At 29.6% G+C, this 18,303-nt stretch overlaps 1 protein-coding gene across 4 annotated transcripts in view; it reads right to left on the bottom strand.

The window, feature by feature from the left end:
- Positions 1–18,303, bottom strand: part of ThrRS (threonine--tRNA ligase) — a 103,852-nt gene that overhangs the window by 57,064 nt on the left and 28,485 nt on the right. For all 4 annotated transcript variants that reach the window (XM_075359678.1, XM_075359676.1, XM_075359677.1 and 1 more), the window contains 3 exons: positions 16,036–16,131; positions 13,701–13,855; positions 9,707–9,822 (listed from right to left, as the gene is read on the bottom strand). In XM_075359678.1, the coding sequence (XP_075215793.1) occupies positions 9,707–9,822; positions 13,701–13,855; positions 16,036–16,131 (367 nt within the window). The remainder of the gene's footprint in view (positions 1–9,706; positions 9,823–13,700; positions 13,856–16,035; positions 16,132–18,303) is intronic.

Here is an 18,303-nt window from a genome sequence, read left to right as displayed (position 1 = left end):
CTCAGAGATATATTTTTGACAATTTCAACAAGCAATCCAATTTAAAATTAATTTCAGACAGAGTACTATGTACAGTGCTTAAACAAAATACAAACATCACAATATGATATAGAAAGCGAACCGGAATGTCAAGGTATATTTGAGCCTCAATGTGTTATAGTCGAGTCTGTGAATAAAGCTTATTCAGCACTTGGCATTTCCCCCATTAAGGTTAAAAAATTATTAAGCAGCGCAAAGCAACCAATTTTAAAAAATAAAGTTACAAAAATAGCTGAGTCAGTTACCAGTAAATTACACAATTCCTTTGATTTAAATAATTATATAGAAGAAACCAGTTTAGTACCACAAAATTACGCTGATTTAGGTAGGTAATATGAAGAATTAATCATCAAAATAAAGGATAAAATGAAAACAGTTATATCAACTAGGGAAAAAATTAATAATTTAAGTTTATTACCAAGCCGCTGGATGGAGCATTCAAAATGAATTTAGTGTTAGGCAGTATTTAGCCCATCAATCCAAAAAATTAGTTAAAACAAGTGGAATTTTGCCACAAATAGGCAAAAAGAAACCCAGTTACGTAATTGATGAAAATGTTATTAAATGTGTCCAAGATTTTTGCCAGAATGATGCCAGCCAAGGATTGTGTCTCTGTAAGACAAGCTGATGGGAAGAAAATTAATATTCAAAAAAAGGCTTGCCTTATGCAACTTAAAGGAATTATACACAGCCTTCTAAGAAGAACGATAATTTAAAAATGGTTTTTTCAAAATTTTCTGTTTTAAGACCTAAATTTTGTGTTCTGGCTGGTGGGTCAGGTACTCGCTCTGTTTGTGTGTGTGTGTGTGTGTGTGTGTGTTTGTGTGTCACCCACCAAAATGTAACTCATGTTGTCTGCTCTAAAAATGACTTGATTATAAAATTCTCCTTTCAACCATGGTATGTGATATAGAAAATGAAATGTGCATGCTATCACAGTGTGAAAAATTTCCAGGCACTAATGAAGTGCTCAGATTACTGCAAGAGAGCTGGGATGATTTTGATTCTAAAATTATCTTCAAACAGTGGGTTTTTGTTGATCATTGTGAAGTTACTCAAATTCTATTTCAAGAGTACTTAGATAACTTACTGAAAATTTAAATAATCTGAAAAGGCATCATTTTGTTGCAAAGTAACAAGAAATTTGTGCTACCATCAAGAAGATTTTGAAATTGCAGCTGAATGGCATTTTTTTTGCCTCATACCATGGAAAAGGACCATGTGATGGTGGAACTGTAAAACGGACTGACTAAAGCAAGACTTCAAAGGACAGTCAACAATCAAATTATTACACCTTCTGAAATGTACAATTATTGCAAAACACATTACTAAAAATATAACATTTATTTTCTACTCTAATAAAAATGTTTAAGAGACTGAATTATGCCTCAGTTATTGTTATCAGGTAATCAAAACAGTCCCAGAAACAAGAATCTTTCACATGTTCCAACAAGTCAGAAATTTATTCTGAAAGTCCGGGCAACCTCTGAATTAGTATCAGTATACTAATTAGTATCATACTAATTAGTATACTATTAGTATCAGTACACAAGGACATTAGTGTTTCTTATTGCTTTATTAGTTTACCAAAGCCAAAAAGTAAAAATTATGTCTACTGCATATACAATGGCAAGTGGTGGTTAGGTAAAGTCATTGAAGTCAAAATATGAAAATGAAGAGGAATATCAAATACACTTTTTCCATTTGCAGGGTCCTGGTACTTCATTCAAGAAATCATTAAGGGATAATCGAACATGAATTCAACTGGAATATTTTAAGGATTCTCATGCCTTCAGAGCTTTTTCTATCAACTATTGGAAGAGGACACAACATTACAACAAAAATGAATGTGGCCTTATCAGTTCTACTCAATAAAAAGATGGCAGGAGCATTAAGTTATGTTAGTTAAGTTTGTTATCAAAAAGTGCAAGATTTACTCATAATTTCCATTGGCAGGAGTAAAATAAGGTAAAAGTGAATTGAAAAACTTGTTAATGTTTTTGAATTGCTTATCAGTTTGTAATTATGATTTATCATTCTGTAATTGAATATTTATTAATTATCAATTTATTCATTCTAATGAGTTTAGCTGTAATTTTTATAATCTGAAAAAATATATAACAACAATATTTTTGGATACATTGTTTACTACTAGAAGGAACAGTGTGTTTAGAGGTTTTGTTGGCTTTACTACTCATCAACCCCTTTGAGTAACAAAATAAATTTTATATGGTTTTAAAGTACTTACTGCTGTAAACATTTCAGATTTTTGCCACCTGTTCTACATACGGTTATTGGGCTCCAAACATGAGACATTTTCAAAATCTTATGATTTGGTGGTCATTTTTTTAATGAAGGGCTCTCGGTAACAGTCCAATTTTTTAAATAAATACTACTAGTACCTAAGAATTAAACGGTAAAAAACAGGCCTGTTACCCTAAACCCTTCATTATTTATTTTGAGCCCAAAATTTTAAAAAACAAAAATTTGTAAATGTCAGTAAACATTACAAGATTTGGTTACATAACAAAATGAATTTTGAGTACACCAAGATGAAGTTCCATCATTACTCTTTTTGACCCTCTGTACGACATAAAATAAGAATCCTACAGCTCATGAAATAGGTGATGAAAATGGCTGTTTTTACCTGTTTGTAAGTTAGAAAATAGTCTATTACTCAAGAAAATATTTTTTTTTTAAATATAAAAAAATATTGTTTGGTCACTAGAACATGGGTTGTTATAATACGAGGTGCTACCCAAAAGTTCAGGGAATTTGAATTTTGTGTGCGAACCATTGCTGGTACGACCTACTGCCGCTAGATGTGGCTAACAGTACTCTTTGTGAATCAGTGTTCCAACAGCTGTGACAGCGAGAGGCTGCATTGTTGACTTTCGTGAGGTTGTGTAATGTTGTGTTTTACTGTTTTGGTGAAGTTCTAAAAGGTAGATTTTAAAGAGCAAAGAACCTGCATCAAATTTTGCTTCCTGCTTAAAAAAACTGGTGCAGAAACCCATCACATGCTTGTGGAAGCATTTGGTGACAATGCTATGAGTAAAAGTAAAACTTTTTGTGGTACAAACGATTCAAAGATGGACGAACGACAGTCTATGATGATGAGCGTTCAGGAAGACCATCAACAAGCGTAACACCGGAAAACATCGTGAAAATGCGAGAGGTTATTGTTGCAGATCGTAGACAAACAATCCATGATGTTTGTGCAATCATACAAATGTCATATGGGTCCGTGCAACGCATCTTGTTGGACAATTTGAACATGAGACGTATTGCTGCAAAATTCGTACCGAGACCGTTGAACAGCGACCAGAAACAAAATCGCGTAGCTGTCTGTAGTGAATTGAAAAATTCAGCAAGGGATGACCTTTATCTCCAGCATCATAACCGGTGATGAGACATGGGTGTACGGGTATGACCCTGAAACTAAGCAGCAGCCGTCACAGTATAAGTTGCCAAGTTCACCGTGGCCAAAAAAGCATGCCAAGTTTGCAGCCAAGTGAAGTCCATGATGATTGTTTTTTTGACATCAAAGGCATTATCCATAAGGAATTTTTTCCTGTTGGTCAAACTGTCAACGGGATGTTCTACTGTGAAGTGGTTACGTGAAAGCATTAGGTGTAAACATTCAGATCTGTGGGGTAACAACAGCTGGGTTCTGCACCATGACAATGCGCCCGTCCACACATCGCTAGCCGTTCGGAATTTCTTGGCTTCTGAAAAGATGGTAGTGATTCCCCACCCACCCTATTCGCCTGACCTTGCCCCGTGCGACTTTTTTCTCTTTCCGAAAACAAAATTTCAATTGAAAGGCCGTCGTTTTAACACAATTAAGGAGATTCAGGAAGAAATGCAGAACGTGCTTCGAACAGTTACACCTGCAGACTTCCAGGGATTGATGGAATCATGGGAAAAACGCTGGGATCACTGCATCAATGCCCAAGGGGATTACTTTGAAGGAGACAGTGGAAATCTTAAGTTATGATAAGCTATTTTATTTTTATGGTAAAATTCCCCGAACTTTTGGGTAGCACCTCGTATACCAAATATCATCAAAATCAAAAATAGTGATGCACTGATAACTTGTTGAGTTAAAATGGAATACCCCAAAGTTACTAAACAAATTTCTGTTCCATTTGATCCTTTTGTTATCACATATTCAAATATTATAAGAAAATTTTTAAAACAATACCATGTCTACAAACCTAAGAGTTGGATTTTTTACCTTGAAAATTAAGGTTTAAAAAATGGTAAATAAAAGTTTTAAAATAACTTCAAATAAAATTGTAAACTTTTCATTATTAAACATCTGTGACACCTCTAAATATGTATATATTTTTTGAAAATTCAAATAATTCATTAACATATTGACTACTGTGCTAAGAAAATCTAATATTAAATGAAATTTAAACCACCAAAACATAGTAAACAGAAAGTTAAACTTATCTTATTAATTCCAAGAATTGATTTTCGCAGGATGCCACATCTTCAGTTGATATTTAATTCTATAATTACATTAAAATAAATTGGTTTTATATAATCTGTGAATTTTGGATTTGTCAAAAATGTTACGGTTTTATAAATTTTGAAGTTACTATGGATGAATATGCAAATTCTGCTGTCCTGTACTGGACAGCTGAATTTGAATAATATGAATTTGATACAATATTTAAAACATCGTATTTTCCTTTGTTCTATGTCATTACTGCCACCAAATTGTATTTTATTATGTTTTTAATTAAATCATCATCTTCAAATGTGAGTTTCATTTTTATAAACTGATGAACCACCAAATCACATTCAAAGATGATGATTTAGTTAAAAATATAATAAAATACAACCTAACATTTGGCAGCAATGACATTAGAACAAAGATAAGTGCAACATTTTAAATATTACATCACTCCAGTACTGGACAAGAGAATTTGTTTATTCGTCTCTAACTTGAAAATTTATAAAACATTAACATTCTCAACAAATTCAAAATTCACAAATTATAAAAACAATTTATTTTAATGTAATTATAGAATTAAGTACTAACTGAAGAGGTAGGATCTCACAAAAATTGAATCTTGGAATTAATATGGTAAGTTTAACTTAACTATTTACTGTATTTTGGTGGTTTAAATTTCAATATATATATTACATATTTGGGCTAGTTCAGAAAGTTAGAATTATAAAATGCTGCCCAAAATTTTTATTAAAATTTTTACATGTTATTTAAGCACTTGTATAATCAAACACTGCTAACAGCAGTATTATGTTCAAGAGGCAGTATGCCTGTCGGCTCCATTCTAAGGTGGACTGCTTTCCATTGTCATGTGCTTTTGTGATCATGATTTTATAATGACTGTTCTGAAAACAGTGTATCTGTATCAAATTTTGTTTTTAAACTTAATAAAACAGCAGCAGAAGAATAAAAAATTTTATTTCAAGATTCCATTTTAATATTTTAGGCCAAATACAAAAGTATGATTGGTTCAAATGTTTTAAAAAGGCTGAACATCTGTTACTGATAATGAATATTTGAAATGACTATCTACTGAAATTAAATCAGAAAATCTCATTACTCTTTGAAATGTGATGAGATAAGCAGATCATTGATGATGTCAACAAGATTATGGGATTTTTGTAAGGCATATGTCAGAGAATTCTGTCACACGAACTGAACATAAGAAGGGCTGTCGTCACAAATCTGTTCCATGACTGCCGAGTGATGAACAGAAACAGTGTCTCATAAATATATGCAATGAACTGAAAGACCCATAATGAATTGATCCAGCTTTTCTCTTCAAGATCACAAAGATTATAAAAGTTGGGTTTATGGATATGACCCTGAAACTAAGCATTAGACATCCAAGTGGAAGAGCTCATTTTTAAATCTGCCAAAGAAAGCAACAGCAAATCATCATTAACCTGTTTCTTCAATACTGATGGGTTTATTAACAAGGAGTTTATATTTCCTGGCCAGTGACTGATTGAGAACTCTATTGTGCTTTCCTAAGGTGGCTTAAAAGATATGAGAAGGAAATACCCAGAAAAGTGGTGCAGGTATGCCAGACCACATACTGCTTTCATAACGCAACAGTTTTTTATGGAGAAAAAAAAACATGGCATGTAACCATTGTAAATCCTGACCTAAATTTAAATTAAATTGAATTGGCTTATTTAAATTAGCAAATTTATTTGTATTTTATTTTATTATACGGATTTCTTAATATCGATATTTTTTTAAAAACGTAAAAGTTAAATTAATAGCAGCATGATTCATTAGTTATCAAAAATTCCTTCTTAAAATAGAATTTTAAGAAATATGCCTTCATGCTTGAAAAATGAACAAACATTTTCTATACAAAGAGCATTACGTACACACAGACTCATACGAGTGTACTGTGTGAGTATGTGCGAGCACAGACTTGATAATTCAGAGAAATAGTGGTGGCATTAGACCGGGGAGACTATTGGAAAGCGTCAGTTTTGTGTTGGATTTCAACACTGTTAGTTTAGTGCTGCGAGTATGTTAACAAAACTGATCAGGAAATTCATAAACTATGATTTTTACAGAATACAGGTATGAAAATTTAATGTCAAAGGCCTCTCCATAAAAACATTTCATGGATTTATCAGAAGATTGCTTATCCGTCAAAAATTTTTTTAAAATAACATTAAAAAATATTATTATTGAAAATGTAACATGTTATAATGACAAATTATGTTTAAAATTATAATTAAAATGAATTTTGGATTGGCCAAGTTCTTAGTATTATAAGTATTAATAAGATACTTATAATAAGATAAGTTCTGATGTATACAAGTAGTTATGTAATAGTGGTTCTACAAACTTAAGTAGACTAGTTATGGGAGTACTGAGTCAAATGTGTTTATTGTCATTTTTCTTTATTTTTATAAATAATGCTTATTATTTATCGCTGTTAGTATTTTTTGATTTGTTGAGTTATTTTAATTTTTTTTGTAAAACTCGAGAGAGAAACATAAGCAACATATTCCTAGTACATTATTTCGCAAATCCCAGCAATAGTAAGTTTATTTTTTGTTTATTAAAAATTATAAATTTTTTTGTGTTTTATTTAAATTTGATGTATTATCAGAAGCTCATAGGCAGTTGTTCCTTATCCAATATTATTCATGTGGGTAGGCTGCATCTAACTTCTTCCCTTTTCGTAAGTTAAAAATTAAGATGAAGAAGCAAAAATTTAACACAAGAGGAGATTCAAGCAGAATCACAGCAGATCCTGAACACACTCACAAAAAATAGAATTTTCACAATGCATTTCATTCATGGGAGAAATGCTGGGATAGGTGTCCGAGCACCCAAGAAGACTGACTACTTTTAAGTTGACAGTAGCAATTATCAGGTATGATGTGATTATATTATCCATTTTAGTTTATGAACTTTTGGGCTAAACATAGTAGTTTTCAGAATATAAAAGTAGGTTGTCAGATCCTTGTTTTGTGCCAATAAATATGAATCATGTGGACCACTGATAACTAATAAAAATAACAATTTCTAATATTTTTATAAATATTTTATATTATATCAGTAATTATTTATTTAATGAAATATTTTGTATCTTATAGTAGACGAGTAATCAGGTGCCCCTTTTTTTTGAGATTCCTGCTTTATTGGTTTAATTAAAAACTGTTAAAAATCAAAGTATCTCTAAAGATGTTATAAAAAAATTGATAAAATTTACATTATGAACATTTACAATAAGAACTTTTAAAGTTGCAGCTGCCAAAAGTCACATATTAACAGATTTTTCATTACTGGGGCTTTGTAGCAGAATTCTGTAGAAACCAACATTTTTATTTTTGAGGTGGCACATCAGTTTGCAGACCATTTTTTATTAGAAAGTAATATATTTCAAGACTGTGTTAGATGTAACATTTTTTCTTTTAATCCAATGAACAGCATTGCAAAATATACAAGCAATTACATAGTGTTCACCATATCAGTGCGATTTATTGTTTATATATGCTAAAAAGACAATTATATTTCATATGCACTCGCATAAACCAAATTTTTTACTAATAAACTTATAACTTTATTGGATTCTACATTTTTAAAACTAATGTGCTTACAAGAGTTAGATACATTAAATTAAATTCTGATATACAACATAACTGTTTAATCAGAAATTGTAAAATGCTGCAACAAACTAATCAATCTTTATTTAACAGAAACCAATTTCTTTAATAAATATTAAATCATTATAGATAAAATTTTAAGACCATGTAGGCTAGGCTATCCGCCCTTCTCATCTGACCCATCACTGAAATATTTTGTTAAGAAAATCCTGCACGATTGCAGCAAAATTGAGGAGCTCCATCTAACTGAAACATAGAATTCTCTGGTATTTGGGGTGCTGCACACTCTTCTAATTTAGCCATTCCGCGTTATTGTTTTTCCAGCAAAAAAAAAAAGGAGGCCAATAACTGTCTTGTCCAATAGCAACTACACATTCACTTTTTCACTGTCATGCTACGTTCAATAACAGTATGTGGAGGTTCAATATCCCATATATGAACATTATTCCAATGAACTTGTCCAGAAACATGAAATACTGCTTCATCACTGAAAATTAACTTGTTTAAACAATTTATCTTCCTGCTCTAACCTATCCAGAATGTCTACAGCAAAATCAAATCGTTTCACTTTGTTCTGTAGATAAAGTTATTGAAACACCTGAATTTTGTACGCAGTGAAATGTAACCATCTTTTTTAACACATTGTGAACAGTTGTTTTAGGAATGTCCAACTGTCTTAAGACAGTTCAATCAAGAAATTTGTTTGTACTGCTTCAGTTGTTTCATCAGATACTGTTCACTGATACTGGTTTTTAAGTTGTTTGTTCCATAGCCAAATTTTATTTTCATGTGGCAGAGTCTTCATTGTACATATGATGGTATTAACACCTAATATGTGTAACTAACTCAAACATAGCAAGCCAAAATACACATTGAACTTCCTCTGCACTACAAATGTGATGACTTGCTTGTCTCTGCAACACACAAACATGGGCTTACTTGTGTCTACTGGAAACAAAATGCGCATGCACTAGCTTTCGCACATATAAACTTGGAATATTCCTCTTTCATTTAACATACAGTTCACCTTTCTGTAGTGTTTTCTTCTGAAGCTATAACCATCTAAAACCCCATTATTATTTTATGAACACGCTCTAATGTGATTGTGGGTTGAAGCGCAAATATTATTCAATACATAATCAATATTTTTCAATAACAATATAAATTATATATTTATATACTATTATATATTTATATTATATATAAATTATATATTATATATATTAATAATAATAAAATATATTATTTATATATATTACTATATTATTATAATTATATATTTATTATATATTTTTCCATAACAATATAAATTATTCATATAGTTGCATCATTACTATTTCATATAATTATTATCACATTAAGAACAGGAAAAGTAACTGAAAGATGTATTGAATTTGTGTTAATTCTTTGAATTATTACTGAAAATATTAAAGGAAGTACTTACTTTTCAGCAAGTACTAAAGGAGGACTATCACAGCTTTGTAATGGCCCAAACAGTTTAGTTACTTAATGCAAAATTATATTAAAAATAGTTACTAGTTACCTTCATGGTCATCAAATTTAAGCAGCTGAAGAGAACAATTTCCTTCTAAAGGACGATCTAGATCCCATAATACATTATTCACTTTTGCTATAACAGCACTATTTGCTAATCCTTGACTGAAAAAAAGAAATTTTAAATTTAAAAAACATTTTACTGATGAAAAGACTGATATCATTAAAAGCACAAAGACTTTCTTCAATATCATTAATTAAACAGCTTAATCAAGGTATGTATTATTAGCACAGAAAGTATGAGCGCTCAAGTTTGAGGCTTTATAAAAATAAAATAAAACCATCAATTAGATTTTTAAATAAATTGCACTAGTTTATATTATTTTATTAAAAATAAAATTTTATTTTTTAATACTTTTTAAAGATATGTTACATGATAAGAAAAAAGTAATATTTTTGAGCTTATTGTTGCAAACCATGATTTAATCAATAGTTACTAAACAACTACTTCACTAAATACGTTATTAACTTACCACCTACCAAATCTCAGATCACTATCTTTAACTGTTTTTGAGTTATTTGATTTGTAAAGCCATCTCAAAGATGCCAACTGTATGAATTACAATATAATAGTAGTACACCTCTGCATCTACTAGCTAGTAAGAGCGAACTGACTGAAGTCCATTTACAAAAACGATTAAATTATTATAATTGTATTATACTCATAAGAATACAAGGAAATGCATTACATTTTCTAGTACACAATTCAATGACAATTTTTTTTCATCTTCACCTACCTGATTAATACAGAACTGTAGCAATATTGTGATGGTTGAATTGAACTCCTTACTGTTGTTTTCTTTTGCGATTATGAACACATAACAAAGTAAACTACAGCGTCCAAATGTAATAAAATAACAAGCTAAGCACAGTATTATTCTGGTATTGGTTTTGGATTAATATGGATTACACATTACTGTGGTGATTCACAAGTGGGAACACTGCTACCACGGTCAATGATAAAGTTCTCTATGACTATGAATATAAGTTTGATTTTCTCCTCTATCAGCTGCCTTGCTAAAGCAATAAATTCTTAACAAAAGGACAATTAGCTAACAAATACTATTAGCAATACATTTCATCAAATATCATCATCATCAATTTAAAATATCCATGAAGGATATGATTCTTTGTCTCATGTCTTAACATTGTATAGATTGAAAGTTAAGATAATAAGATCCATACTACAAATTGAATCAAAAATGATTAAAGATAAAGAAAAGTTTGTAGGCAATAAGCTAATAGAATGGGCAAGCTTGTGTAAAAATGTGTACACTATTGGTCCAATGTTTTTTTTTAATATTTTTATTTAGTTTTTTTTTAATAATAAGCAACAGAAGTCAAAGTAGGCAATAGAAAATTAAAAAAGAAACAATACTGTTTTCATTCTTATCCTGATAAACACAACTCATAAAAATGGTTAAAAATTTAATGTAGGCAAATGCCACAAAAAACAACTTAAAAAGTGATACAATCTGTTTTGAAATTTGATTGGCAGTTTCAGTTTCAGTCTCAAACTTGAGTGCATATACTTTTTGTGCCAGTAGTAGATATATAAATAAAGCTGTTAAACATAATATTCAAGTCTGTCTATATATTTTTTGGCTTTGTCAAGAAACTAAACTATTAATACAAATTATTAATAATTTCTTAGCTTTAATTTCATAGTTCCAATGGTTACAGAAAAAACAGAACTGATTTGCATTGCTGCCTTGCAGGTCAATAAGCCCAGCCAATTCAATGACAGCCAGTCTCAGTAACTTTCTTGCTGCAGTCCTTGCAATCAGGACTACAACATGTTTATCACTTAAAGAAGTTTTTATGATATTTCTGTGCTTTTCCATAATAAATAATAAAACTGAAAATACAGTGGTGTGTAATTAAATAAGAACTAGTTTTTTTTTTTTTTACTTTTTAATGGTAATAACATAGACATCTATTACAGTTCATGGTCGAATTAGCAGTGTAATGGTGGTGTTAAGAATCTTACACAGGAAAGGAGAAAGTATATGATGGAAAAGGAACTGGGAGTCATGTTTTTGTAAGAATGATTTGTTGTCATCCATGCCATAAGTTTAAGGTGATAAAGAGATAATAAATGTTAAACACTGAAATTCTGGTGATTGTTATGGACAATTCAGTAATGAAGGAGGGACCTATTGTTTGTTAGCGTTATCCTTAACACAGCCTTACACTGCTGGCTGAACTATCAACTTCTTGAATGTTTCAAATGTATACTTTCTCACTGTCCATTCAAATTGTCCAGATTTGGTTCCAAATGATTTTTCCATCTGTCCAGAAAAATTAAGAAAGTTCATTAGGAAAGGGAATGCTTTTCAAAATAATATGAAGTGAAGGAACCAGTCATCATTCAGAATGGACGGGCATCAGAAAAGTGTGATTGAAAGTACACAAAATCTTATATGCCAAAATTTTTCAGGACGATTGTGAAAAAATTACTAAAAGTACAAGGAAGTAAAATAAGAAGATTTATTAAGACATTTCTATTGCAATTCTTGCATGACACTGTGTGTTATTTTTTACAATTATTTTTATAAAATTGCAAATTTCAAACACAGATGTTTTTTCTTTCAAACCCAAACTATAGTGAAACATCATGAAAGATAATTATATGTAATTAAATAAAAACCAGAAAAGAGTAATATAACTTTCCCAGCTTTGTCCTTGATAAATCTTTATTTCAAATAGATATAAGATTTTTAAATATTATTGCCTTAATTAAGCAATATTTAGACATACAATATTATTTATTACATTACATTAATGTATAATAATAATAGATTACATTATAATATATATATATATATATATATATATAATATTAATATTAAAAGAAAGACCATAATATTCAATAAAAGATTTTGGGTCTGATTTGAATGTCTAAACCAAATTACAATCGTACCATAAAAAAGTTATGCAGTACTAAAAGAATAAGCAATAAAAAAATAATAATTAAAATAATTTTCTCCCAGGTGACCTTTTTAACCAAATAACATGTTTATCATCAAAATTATACTGTATTTAAAGTATATTTAAATTTTTAATAAAAAAAAAAAAATTGGATCTCATTTGACACCCTTGCTACCATATGAAGTACCAGGAAATATAAAAATTTCAAAATATTTTGAAATTCAAGTCAGGTTCTACAAGAACTGCTCTTCTTAAAAAGTTCATATATCACCTATATCAATCTTGAAAATTAAACAATATTTTTTTTAAGTATACATCCAATCAACTCCTTGTTTTTCAGGAGTTTGTTTTAACTTTTTTCTAGGTTTTATTTATTTTAATTCAATAAATTGGCCCAGTATGGAGCAATGTTTTTCAAAGATGCTAAAAAAATAACAGTTTACTAAAACAAAAGGTATGGGTGCTACAATCTCCCTTATTCAATGGGGTTAAAAATAAGCTGACAAATATATAGCCAAATTTCAAATTGTTTGGTGAATGAATGTTTGAGATATGAAGCAAAAACTGTTAATAGTCTTAAACCACAGCTAAATCCTACTGACATATAATGTTAAAGTACTTTAATACTGTACTGAAGTTCAATTTTCTATGACCACTATAAAAAGTAAAAAAATTAAATGTCAAAAACTGTCCCAACCCCCTATTTTATTTTGTCTAAAATTTAATGACTCAATGGCCCAAATATAAATATTTTTTGAACCACTTTTGAAGAATTTAAGTTGAACCAGCCTGGATAATAATAAATACTGGTGGCCAACACATCTACAAATGCATGTATATGCATACATTATATAGAAATTTCTATAATTTTTCTTTCTTTTTTTGAAATAATGGGAATCTTGAATGTCAAATTTTGCTAAAATCTCAATATCCAAATTTTTAACCTATCTACATACTTCCCCTTTACAGCTGTGCTGCTGCAGCAGCAATAGAGCTATAGATGGGAAAGTATGAATAAATAAAATAATAAAACATGATTACATTATAATCACCTAATTCCTTTGGCAATATCAAACGGTGATGTTCTCCAAGATTGTCCTTCAATTTCTTTACCATCTGGTAAAGTAACTTTAATTGATTCAGGTGTTTTAGCTGCAATCTCAGCGTCATACTGAGATTTCAATTTATCCCATAACTGTAATCTATCCTACAAAAAAAATCAAATAGTGATACTAAATAAAAGTGCCACTCTCTTAAATTATAATTACTATATAATTAACACAGAAAAAATTTCACATATTGAAAGAATTGGCTTTTAGATAAGAAATTATTAATAACTTAATTATACACTGAAATTGCTGTAAGTGATTTTTTTTTTATTAATTAAAAAATGGTTTGTTCCTGATATTGTCAAACATCAAACTTCAAATTTAAAATTCATGAGTAAAATACTTTGATAAATAGAATATTATAACCAATATTCTCTTAAAAAAAAGTTTATCACCTTACATAACTTATTAAGTCGCATAAAATGAAAAAAAAACAAAAAAAAACTCAACATTCATAATTGAATTAAAATAAAAACTAACAGATACAATAAGTTATGCTTGAATGGATGATTGTAAAGTAAGACTAGTTTGTTAATAAGTAGATGCTGATACAGTGGGGATTTAAAAATAAAGAAAGTATATTAAAACTCTCCGTAATTATTTTAAGAAAGCTAGTTTCAAAATATTGAAATAAAAGAAGCAGAATAAACTTGCAATCACATAATCTTCTTTATTTCTTACCTTTGATGATAATGTATTGAATACAGAAAGATCCAAAAAAAGTGCACATCAAAATTAAGTGTCTATAAATAGCTGTATAGTTGAAAAAGTTCTATCGGCTACTGCAAGATAGCACCATGGTTATTAACAATAAAAAACCTACACGCCATTGTGATGGGTATTGATTACACACTGCTTGCAATATTGATTTGTTTACTGCTTGGTAAACTTGTTGTTTTCCCAAGAGCAATGAGTTTTCATTACTGAACACTATTTTTCAAATCATTCTTACAAACATGTTGTAGACGAATTTCATGGGAAATATATAGATGAGGCCGTACCTAACACTTTAATGGTTAGTTCCCATTAGTTCTCGTTATTAACCATAATGAGATTAATTGCCCATTTTAGAGAATGCAGATCAGTTGCAGATAAGAAGAGAACTGGGAGACCAGCCATTTTGACTGATGCTAAACAGGCTGAGGTTAAGAATGTGATGCAGCTTCAAAAAGCTTGAGTGCACTCAATCAGTGCACTCTCGGATTTCATATGGAAGTGTTCAGAGAGCGATGAAGTGCATATCATGTTCACAGTGTTCAGGCATCGAAGGAGTCTTAAAAAAAGGTGCATAGTGTACTTACATGGTTTTAGTCATTTGTTGACAACCATGGAATTGCAGAACTTAACTTTGTTTTCTTCACTGATGAGACATAGTTTCATCTTAGTGGCTATGTGAATAGTCAAAAACACCATAATCTGGCAATTGAAAATCCACATGTGTTACACTCTCAGAAAATGTGTGGTGTGCTTTATCACATCGTCAAACAGTGGGCCTCATTTTCTTTGAAAATATGGTGAACAATGTTGTGTACTAAGACGTCATAATACAGCTTATTGTGCTTCTTGAAGATGATGAATGTGATTGTTGGTTTCGCATATCACATCTAATGAAACCATGAATTTCTTGCTTAATTTTTTTGGCAAGTAAATCATCTCTAAAGGATTACAGCCTGCCCTATTCTAAAATTAAAATCCACATCTACGAGCTTTTTCATCCTTTGAACATAACACTAATGTTGCGAATTCATCAAAAGCCTGCCATTATTCACAGACAATAAGATATGCACCAGTTCAGATGCTCTTAGGCTCGCTATGCCTGCATATATTCGCAACACATCTCACTCATAACATTCAAATAAGGTATGTTCTGCTGTATCATCCCTGCTGCAGTACATGCAGCAAGGAGAACTGCACCTGCGCACTCTGTGTAACTCAAAAGCACCATGGCCGGTAAACATCTGTGTTATTTGGTAATTCACCTCCCTATGGCTACGTTTGATCCATGCCTCTAGGTCTGAGGTGAAAAGAGATGATACAGAGAAATAAAAAAGATTTTTCGCCAAAAGATTGTTATTTTTTTATTATTCCATAGACTTATCAAATATTCCTTGTAAATGAAAGCATCATACTTATGAATATGGTTAAATAGGTCTAATATAAAATTTTTAATCCTACATTTTTTATACAATAATATAAAATATATTTTAAACACATTTTAATAAGCATTTTCAAAATATGTAAATATATTTTAAATTAGATTTATATAATATAGTCTTACAAGTATGTATGAAGGCCATGGTTTCAACTCTGTAATTCCTCCAACAGATTTATCCCCAGAGCCTTTTTTCTTTTCTTCTGGTTTCATTTTTGGTTTCTGGAACAGAATAAAAAGAAACTTCAGATGAATTCATAATAACCACAAGCTATAATGAATATACTGTACACATTAATTACCAGTTAACAAAACACGCAGCACAACACATGTTGACTTGCCTATTATGTGTTACATTCTCTTGTTACTAATTTAAACTACAATTTGTGGAATATACATAATACATAAAAACAAGATGATGAATCTTTTAATACAGTTATTTTTAAAATTAATATAATTCTAATAAGTCATTATTTGACATAAGCTAGTTAGTTACTTTCTTGTAGATGGTATTTTAATCATTTGTTAGGGTTACTTTTTTTGTTTTGTTTTAAAGATGACATTTACGTGTCAATAGATAAATGATTTATTTTGATTGGTAGATTTTAATATATTTAAAATTCTAAAAGATTTACTAGAGATAAGCTTAATTATCTTATCCCTATTAAGGCATCACAGGAATTTAATCACTTCTTTTCAGTATTTCAAATAACAATAATATTGATCCATTTCAAGCCATTCCTTGAAATGGCATGATTTTAGTTAACTTGAATGTTATCATTATGAAATATTTTTATTTTCCATTGTTATCCAAGAGGTTAAAAGTTATATTTTACATATAGAGTAAATATTTTCTGGATACTGATAATATTGCAGCCAGTATTTTAAAAGCATCGATGCTATTATTGTCCATCTTACAACAAATTTTCATCAATGCAGAATTTTCCTGCCGGCTTGACTTCTAAAGCTATTCACCTCCTTAAGAAACTTTTTGCTCTTAGTTTATAAAGTTATACGCCATAATTGCCTGTATTTATTACACAATTGCTGAAATATTACATTTAATAAATTTCAAATATCTGTACAATTAATTCAACAATCTTAAAGAAATATTAAGTTAGAGTAAAAGTCCCTTTATTACTCGTATTACTAGATATCAGTATTATTGTATCTTTGTGGATTGCTGATTAACAAAAGTTTTAGATTTCTGGTGTGTCGTATAAATAAAAGTTAATAATAATTAAACTATTCTGTTACTGGTTACAAATGTTAATTTAAACGTTACAGCGTAAAATGTTCAGTTTTTAATTTTGGATTATTTGGTGAATAATCAAAAATGAAAAAGAAAGATAACAAGAAGAAAGACATCTAAAAAAATAACGATAAGACAATGAATATGAAGAGGAAGAAAATGTTAAGAACAAGGAAAGAATAAAAACTTTAAGAGAGGATGATGAATATAAAGAGAAAGAAAATTTGAAAATGTGTACAAAAATTACGATCAGAAGAATTATATCAACCAAAGAGTGATTAAATGATTGGCAACAAAAAAAAATAAAAAATAAAAAAAATAAATGAAATGATGAACAACTCCAACATAGGGAGAATATTATCTGACAATATCAGAGGAGTAACGAACTAAAAGATAAGAATTTTTACAATTTATTAAAAATCAGGCATGTATGCCTCGGTGTATTTGTTGTTCTTGAGATGGTCTATTTTTCAGTCACTTTGTAGTTAACTTTAACATAGATAAAATTAAACAGAAATTCCTGAATAATTAAATAAAATTAAACAGAAATTATACTAGAAAATCCAAAAATAATATAATTTGAAATTCTAATTTTCAATCAATATTAAACAATCAGATGTCTCACCAAATCTATTACATATGCACATAAGTAATAATGCCTATTAAATTTATATACACATTTTTAAAAATATGTAAAATTTTATTTCACTAATAACTTTAGATCCTATTTCATTTCTTATTGTTATTACTGAATTATTTATTGTCATTTTTTTTTTACAATCATGGATTAATAATTATTATCAATATATTTAAATTTAAAGAAAAAAGTTAAAAAAAAATAAAGAAAAAGGAGATGAGGTCTGAATTGAACCGATGTGCGTACCCCTTATAAGATCAAAATATTTCATTAGGGTATAACTCTGGAACCAATGAAAATATGTATCACTTATGATAAATCACTGAAAAGTTCTAAATAAGGCCTTGTTACTGTAGTTAAGAAAAAGTCCAAAATCTAAATTTTTTTTGATTTTGGGCTTTTTTGGTTCAGTCGATTGCAATCAAAAGGGGAGGTGCACAACTAGATGTTACAACAGTCCTAAATCCAAAATTTTAACATCCTACGGCTAATCGTTTTTGAGTTA

Source organism: Lycorma delicatula, chromosome 3 (assembly GCF_047948215.1).
Source record: "Lycorma delicatula isolate Av1 chromosome 3, ASM4794821v1, whole genome shotgun sequence".
NCBI classification, from domain to species: domain Eukaryota; kingdom Metazoa; phylum Arthropoda; class Insecta; order Hemiptera; family Fulgoridae; genus Lycorma; species Lycorma delicatula.
The sequence above is the reverse complement of the archived record's forward strand: the minus strand, read 5'-3'. Positions and strand labels throughout refer to the sequence as shown.